Raw genomic sequence first — 7,808 nt, 5'->3', positions numbered from 1 at the left:
ATGTCTTTGATACCTTCCAGAAGCCCTGGCTCTGCACCAGAAAGCCCTGGTGTGAGTCCTGACGCTGCATGGTCATGCAGTAGGAAGTATACACTGATGGTTTTTCTCTCCCAGGCACTTTCCAGCCCAGCCTAGCTTCCTCTAAGCTCTTCCACCTCCCCTGCCCTCTCTCTAATGCTAACGCCCTCTCCCCAGCAAAGCCCTGTCTGGACTGGCCCCGCAGCAGCGCCCATTGCAGGCTTCTCTGGGTAGTTGCACCACAGCCTCAGCCCCTCTGAAGGGCCCAGCAGCTCCTGGGGTCAGAGAGGAGCCAGCCCCACAGGTGGGCGAACATGCATGGCAAAAGGAAAAGGAGCACTCTGTGTCCCCTGCTCTCCTCTCCAGGAGATCTTGAGAAGTCTGCATCGCCTTCATGCCATCCCATCTCCTCAGGCCAGGACGAAAACCCTGGCCCTTGTCGTCCCAAAGAGCTCTTACGGCTCCAGGAACAGAGCAGCCATCCCAGAGCTGCTGCAACCAGAAAGATTTTGCATTTCCCATTCATACCTGCTACACTGAGGATGGACACAAAGTTGCTGCAAGTTCATGTATTTCACTTAAATACAATGAAAGACTCAAAAAAGAAGGGTGGACACTTGGGTAGGTGGGCATGAATAATGACATTTCTTTGAAGACAACATCACAAGTGGAAAAAGCAAAAAAAATGTGAAGAAGGGACGACAGACATGGCCCGTCATGACATGCACTGGCAGCCATCTGCAGAGGAAAGTAGGCAGTGTCTTGCTGCTGTAAAACATCCAGCCATCACTTTCCTCAGAGTAGCCTTGAGCTCCTGGTTCCTCATGCTGTAGATGAGGGGGTTCACTGCTGGAGGCACCACCGAGTACAGCACTGCCATCACCAGATCCAGGGATGGCGACGACATGGAGCGGGGCTTCAGGTAGGCAAACATGCCCGTGCTGATGAACAGGGAGACCACGGCCAGGTGAGGGAGGCACGTGGAAAAGGCTTTGTGCCGTCCCTGCTCTGAGGGGATCCTCAGCACGGCCCTGAAGATCTGCACATAGGACACCACAATGAACACAAAACAACCCCAAAACAGAAAAGCACTGAAAGAAAGAAATCCTGCCTCCCTGAGGTAGGTGTGTGAGCAGGAGAGTTTGAGGAGCTGCGGAACTTCACAGAAGAACTGTCCCACAGCATTGCCCTGGCAGAGGGGTATGGAAAATGTATTGGCCGTGTGCAGCAGAGAATAGAGAAACCCACTGCCCCAGGCAGCTGCTGCCATGTGGACACAAGCTCTGCTGCCCAGGAGGGTCCCGTAGTGCAGGGGGTGGCAGATGGCAACGTAGCGGTCGTAGGCCATAACAGTGAGAAGACAGTACTCTGCTGACATAAAAAAGAAAAAGAAAAAGACCTGAACAGCACATCCTCTGTAGGAGATGTCCCTGGTGTCCCACAGGGAATTGGCCATGGACTTGGGGAGAGTGGTGGAGATGGAGCCCAGGTCGAGGAGGGAGAGGTTGATGAGGAAGAAGTACATGGGGGTGTGGAGGTGGTGGTCACAGGCTATGGTGGTGATGATGAGGCCGTTGCCCAGGAGGGCAGCCAGGTAGATGCCCAGGAAGAGCCAGAAGTGCAAGAGCTGCAGCTGCCGTGTGTCTGCAAAGGCCAGGAGGAGGAACTGGGTGATGGAGCTGCCGTTGGACATCTGCTGCCTCTGGGCATGGGGGACTGTTGAAGATGGAAAAGAGTGAGAAGTTAGGACAGACTTTTCAAGAAGAAAATCTTTCTTTCTTGTGTTGTTTATTTTATTTTTGATACTTCTGCCCTACCTGGAGAGTCTTCTTCACAGGTAGAAATCCTCAGCATTTCTATTGTGAGACCTGAGTGGCAACAGGGCTCATTGGCACTCAGGGCAGGCTGAGGGGAGCTGGTCTATCCATCAGTCTGGTTCCAGCTGCCCTGTGCTGCACATGGATTTGAGTTGGAGGATGATCACAGCCGTATGTTCCCCTTAAAGGAAACCGGCCCCTGCTGGGAAGAGAGGAGTCTGGATTCAAAGCTCAGATCTCCAAACTTCTCCCTCTTTCAGAGGCTGCCTGAAGGTTGCCTCCACACTCCCCTTCTGGGCAAGGACACACAGGGCTCCTTTCAGCTCCCCAGAGGCAGCTGCTCAGCACCATTTCTATAGTCTTAGCACCTCTGGGGCTTCTTTATGGGTGTTCCAGGTACCACAGAGATCCTTGGCCAAGGCCAAGCCAATCAGCGCCTCTGTGATAACATAGTTAAGAAGGACAAAAAACAGTTAGAGGGAGCTTTTGCAGCTGGAGAGAGGATTGAGAAGATGTAAGAAACTCTGCAGACACCAAGGTCAGTGCAGAAGGAGGGGCAGGAGGTGCTCCAGGCGCCGGAGCAGAGATCCCCCTGCAGCCCGTGGTGAAGACCATGGTGAAGCAGGCTGTCCCCCTGCAGCCCATGGCGGAAGGATGAGGGGGTGTAGAGATTCCACCTGCAGCCCGTGGAGGACCCCACGCCGGAGCAGGTGGAGACACCTGAAGGAGGCTGTGGCCCTGTGGGAAGCCCGCGCTGGAGCAAGCTGCTGGCAGGACCTGTGGACCCATGGAGAGAGGAGCCCACAGCAGAGCAGGTTTGCTGGCAGGACTTGTGACCCCGTGGGGGACCCACGCTGCAGCAGTCTGCTCCTGAAGGTCTGCACCCTGTGGGAGAGACCCACACTGGAGCAGTTCGTGAAGGACTGTAGCCCGTGGGAGAGACTCGTGTTGGAGAAGTTCGTGAAGGACTGTCTCCCATGAGAGGGACCCCACGCTGGAGCAGGGGAACGATGACAGGAGTCCTCCCCCTGAAGATGAAGAAGCGGCAGAAACACCACGTGATGAACTGACCGTAACCCCCATTCCCCGTCCCCCTGTGCCGCTGAGGGGGGGCGGAGGTTGAAGCCGGGAGTGAAGTTGAGCCCGGGAAGATGGGAGGGGTGGGGGGAGGTGTTTTAAGATTTCGTTTTATTTCTCATTCCTCTACTCTGTTTTGCTTAGTAATAAATAAGATGAATTCCCTCTCTAAGTTCAGTCTGTTTTGCTCGTGATGATAATTAGTGAGTGGTCTCTCCCTGTCCTTATCTCGACCCATAAGCTTTTCGTTGTACTTTTTCTCCCCTGTCTAATGAAGGAGGGGAGTGATAGAGCGGCTCTGGTGGGCACCTGGCCCTCAGCCAGGGTCAACCCACCACAGGGTCCTACAGAGAGGATCTCCTTGGGGGAGAGCCATTCGGTTCACAAGCCCACAGGCCACATCTCCTGGAGCTCCATGGCTTTGCAGGGGTTGGGGCACCTCACTGCCACGCAGAGCCCTGCCTAGCCAGGACTGAAGGGTCGGTGCCTGAAACTGCCCCAACCCCACAGAGCCCGAGAGCAGGAACAGGAGCAGCACAGATGGGTGGGAGAAGAAGGAGCAGCACCACGCTGCTTCTGCCAAGGGAGGCAAGAAGAGAGGCCAAGGCACCTGAGAAAGTCGTCACCTCAACCAGCCGTGCAGGCAGCCTCACAGACAGCGATGCTGCAAGGCAGTCACACTCCATCCCTGGGCTGTGCAGAGGAAACTGGGCACGGGGCTGGAGAGAGGCACCTCTCCTCTGCTGGAGCTCTGGCTGCAGAGGGGGCAGCTGGTGCCTTGTGCCCCACGGCCATGAGGGCAGAGACTTTGCTGGCTGAGAGAGGAGGCAAGGGGGCTTGCTCCAAGGAAGGGGTCTGCACTGGAGGGGATGACAGGGAGTTTTCCCAATTCTCCTTCCCCTGACATTACCTTCTCAGTTGTGTCTTCTTCCCTGCCCACCCCTCTGCTGCCTGGACCTTTCCCAGCTTCTTTGCTATCCCCACAACACATTCCTTAGAGCAAATTCTGAGAGACCCCCATCCCACGATCTGTGCGCTCAGTTCTGCCCTACAGAAAACTCCCCGTGGGAGGGCACTCTCTGGGGACATCTCCCTGCTGGCAGGTTGTAAGGAGCAGGTCAGACAAATCGTGATGTTACCAGCAAAGGTGATGCTGGTGCTGCCTGTAGGCTGAGGGGTAGGTGAAGGCAGTTTAGGAGGTTCCTATCAGACCTACAGATCATGTCACATAATGGTTCAAGAGTCTCAGTAACTTCTCAAAAGTCTGCAGGTCCTTTCCCCTTGACACCCCCACAGCATGGAATTGAAGAGTAAGGGAAGCACCTTCCTTTCCAGGTAGCTGCTGCCTGGACCTTCCAATTGAGAAGTCCCCTTGGAAATGCCCTGGGGGTGATCTGGAGCTGTGAGCAGCCCTCACCCACGCAGCACCCTCTTTAGAGCCGAAGGACTCTGCCCTGCCCTGCCAGGCATTGCTTCTTCCACCCACAGCTTCTCCCTACAGCAGCGTGGGGAGCTCCATGGGCAGGCTGAGAGCTGACCCTGGCAGGCAGCAGAGTCTCTGTCCTGACACACAGCCCCTGGGGTGCAGGGACCTTGCTTGGAGCCCGGAGCAGCCCTGGCTGCACAACCAGCTTCACATCATACCCAGGAGGAGGTAGTCACCATGCCCTGTCCTTCTCATGGTGCGGCAGGGAATCCATGCTCTGGAGCACATCCTTCTCTACCTCCACACCAGAAAAGCCAGGAGAGACATCCTGACAGGTCCTGTCAGCCGTGATATGTGCCAGATTTAGGAGACACTTCCAGGAACTCATCTGCATTGCCCTGCAGCCAGAGACTTACCGTGTCAAGGGCTGTGAAGATTTCTTTTCCAGGGAGCTCTCAGGTCTCCTCCCACCTCAGACTGCCTTGAACCTCTCTCTCACTTCTCATGTCTGTCCTCGCTGCCTGCAGGCAGTGCCCTCACTCTGCTGCCCTTTGCAGAGGAGCTGCTCCTGGGCAGAGCTGTCTCTCTGCAGCGCTGCCCACGGGCCATGAGCTCCCTCCATCCCAGGAGCCCGGCCCAGCTCAGCAGCAGAGGACCAGCCCAAGGTGGCACTTTCTCTGTCCCCTCTGGGCTGCCTCCAGGTGTCCCTGGGGCTCCAGGGGAACCTGCTCTGAAACAGCCTGAAGCAATCACTGATGTTCCTTCTCCTCAGCTGGGGAGAGACACTTCCTACCAGCAGAGCTGGGCAGGAGAATCACCTCTCCTTGTCTCAGCATTCGACAGGACCCCAGGCAGTGACAGGGAGGGGTCTCCTTTACCCCTGCTGAGGGAAGGGAGGCAGGCGAGTCAATCGAGGCAGCTCAGCCTTGCTTTGCAGCCCTGGCGCTGGCAGGGGACTCAGCTCTCACCTAGGGCTGCCACAAACCCACAGCTGCTCAATACCATGGCCAAATGCAGGCCTGCAGTGCTACAGGAGATGACAGGGCTCTCCAGCACAACTGGCTGCAGCTGGCAGAGACACCACAGGACACACAGGACAGCCGTTCCCCTTCAGAGCAGGGGTGTGACAGACCACCCAGGGCATCTCAGGCACACTCCCCTTCCGGGGGCCAGTGACTGGCTGCCACCGCTGCCTTGAGGCAAGGTCTGTCCCAGCTCCATCTGGGAGATACAGGCAGAGCATGACTATGAGGCAGGTCACACCGGGCTCTGCACTCGTGTGTCTCCATTCCCTGGTAAATCTTCTGAACGCTCCTGGTTCTTCTCTCCACTATCATTTCCTCATTCCATGGAGGGATTGGGGTGTCCTGTCTAACGATGGGACACCCAGGGAATCGGATAATGATTATCAGGGTGTTCCAGGATCACAGGATGTCCCCTGTGAATAGAAAAAGGGAATTTCATGCCCATTTTTGGAAAAAAGGAGACTCCTGGGAACTACCACCCAGCCAGCCTCACTTCTGTGCTTGCCAAGATCATGGAGCTCATCCTCCTGGAAGATCTGTCAAAACTTATGGAAGAGAAGGAGGATATTAGAGACAGCTCACCACGCCTCACCAAGGCTAGATTGTGCCTGACTAACCTCGTGGCCTTCTATGATGGAGTGGCTGCATCAGCGGGCAAGGGAAGAGATACAGAATTTCATCTTTCTGGACTTCTGGGAGACCTTTGCTACCGTCCCCTACAACGTTGCTGCCTATAAATTGGTGAGATATTGGTTTGATGGATAGATGGGTAAGGAACTGGCTGGATGGCTGATTCCAAAGAGTGACAGTCAATAGCTCAGTGTCCAAGTGAAAGCCAGGAACGAGGAGTTTCCCTCAAGGTTCCGTACTGGGACCAATACTGGGACCAATATCTTAATGATATACAGAGAGGGATTGAGGGCACCCTCACCAAGTTTGCAGATCATAGAACCCAAGAACAGCTCAAGTTGGAAGGGATCCATAAGGATCATTGACTCCAACTCCCTGCTCCTCTCAGGACTACGTGAATACTAAACCATATGACTAAGAGCATCTTCCAGATGCTTCTTGAAATCTGACAGGCTTGGTGCCGTGACCACTTCCGTGGGAAGTCTATTGCAGTGATCGACCATTCTAATGTCATATCCAAACTTCCCCTGATGCAGCTTCATGCCATTTCCTCGTGTCCTCTCACTGGTCACCAGAGAGAGGAGATCAGCACCTCCCCCTCCACTGCCCCCCTTGAGGAAGTTGGAGGCTGAGATGAGGTCACCCCTCAGCCTTCTCTTCGCCAAGCTGAACAAGCCAAGTCACCTCAGCTGCTCCTCGTAAGTCTTGCCCTCGTGACCCCACACCATCTTGGTCACCCTCCCCTGGACACACTCTAATACTTTGATGTCTTTCTTGTACTGAGGTGCCCAAAACTGCACACAGCATTCAAGGTGGGGCCGCACCAGTGCAGGTGTAGAGTGGGACAGTCACCCTCCCCTCGACCAGCTCGCTACGCTGTGCTTGGTTGTCCTGCTTTCATCTGGGATGGAGTTCATTTTCTTCCGAGCAGCTGGTAGAGTGCTGTGGTTTGGATTTAGGATGGGAATCATGTTGATCACACACCGATGGTTTTAGTTGTTACCATTCAGTCAAGGACTTCTCAGCTTCTCATCCTGGCCTGCCACTGAGAAGGCAGGGGGCACCCAGGAATCTGTGAGGTGAGGGACACAGCCAGGACGGCTGACCCAAACTGACCAAAGGAGATTCCATACCACAGGAAGAGGTGTTAGGCATAGTTCAAAGAAAAGGAAAGCCCATTCCTCAGCTGTATATTAGGTCCACATGAGCTCTTCTGAATTCCAGGTCCAACAGGGGAATAGAAAACACATTTTTTGTGTCAAAGAGAGAGTCCAGGACCCCTCCAAGCACTCCCCGCTTGGACCTCTTGGTCCCTATTAGCTCTTTACGCACAGCAAGTAACACCCTGAAGTCAAGAGCTCCCTCAATTCACGGAGGGAAGCAAAGAGACAAAGTGAATTAGAGGCTCTTTTCCACAGCTAAAATTGCCCTAATCCAATCGCATCTGCATTACAGAAGCGTCTTTAGTTCTCTCATGCCCTGCAAGGGAAATGAGATGTGACTCCATTGTAGGGGAAGGCAGAGATGTGAATGGTGTTGGACACCGTGGGTGCACTTGCCCAGGCTTCCTTGTCTAGTCAAGAGAGAGAAATGAGTTCCCTCAAGCGAGATGCCTTGGCCTTCTCTGCCTGGCCACCAGCTCCTGCTTCAGGAAGGCTCCTGTAGGTCCTGGGTCACATTTTCCTGTTTGTAAGGGAAGGAAATGTGAGGGTGACTTCTGTGGGGGTGACTGCATCACCCTTGGAATGAAGATATGAGGCAACTGTTGAAACATAGACAGAAAAGATGTCTCTAAGAACTGTGCAAGGAGGGTTC

At 54.6% G+C, this 7,808-nt stretch overlaps 1 protein-coding gene across 1 annotated transcript; it reads right to left on the bottom strand.

Moving 5' to 3' along the window:
- Positions 1-733: 733 nt before the first annotated feature.
- Positions 734-1,726, bottom strand: LOC142602524 (olfactory receptor 14A16-like). Its single transcript, XM_075757550.1, has one exon. The coding sequence runs from the start codon at positions 1,709-1,711 to the stop codon at positions 734-736; it is 978 nt and encodes a 325-aa protein (XP_075613665.1). The 5' UTR covers positions 1,712-1,726.
- Positions 1,727-7,808: the final 6,082 nt, after the last annotated feature.

The sequence above is a fragment of the Balearica regulorum genome, chromosome 7 (genome assembly GCF_011004875.1).
Source record: "Balearica regulorum gibbericeps isolate bBalReg1 chromosome 7, bBalReg1.pri, whole genome shotgun sequence".
NCBI lineage: Eukaryota > Metazoa > Chordata > Aves > Gruiformes > Gruidae > Balearica > Balearica regulorum.
This window is presented reverse-complemented; position numbering and strand designations above follow the sequence as displayed.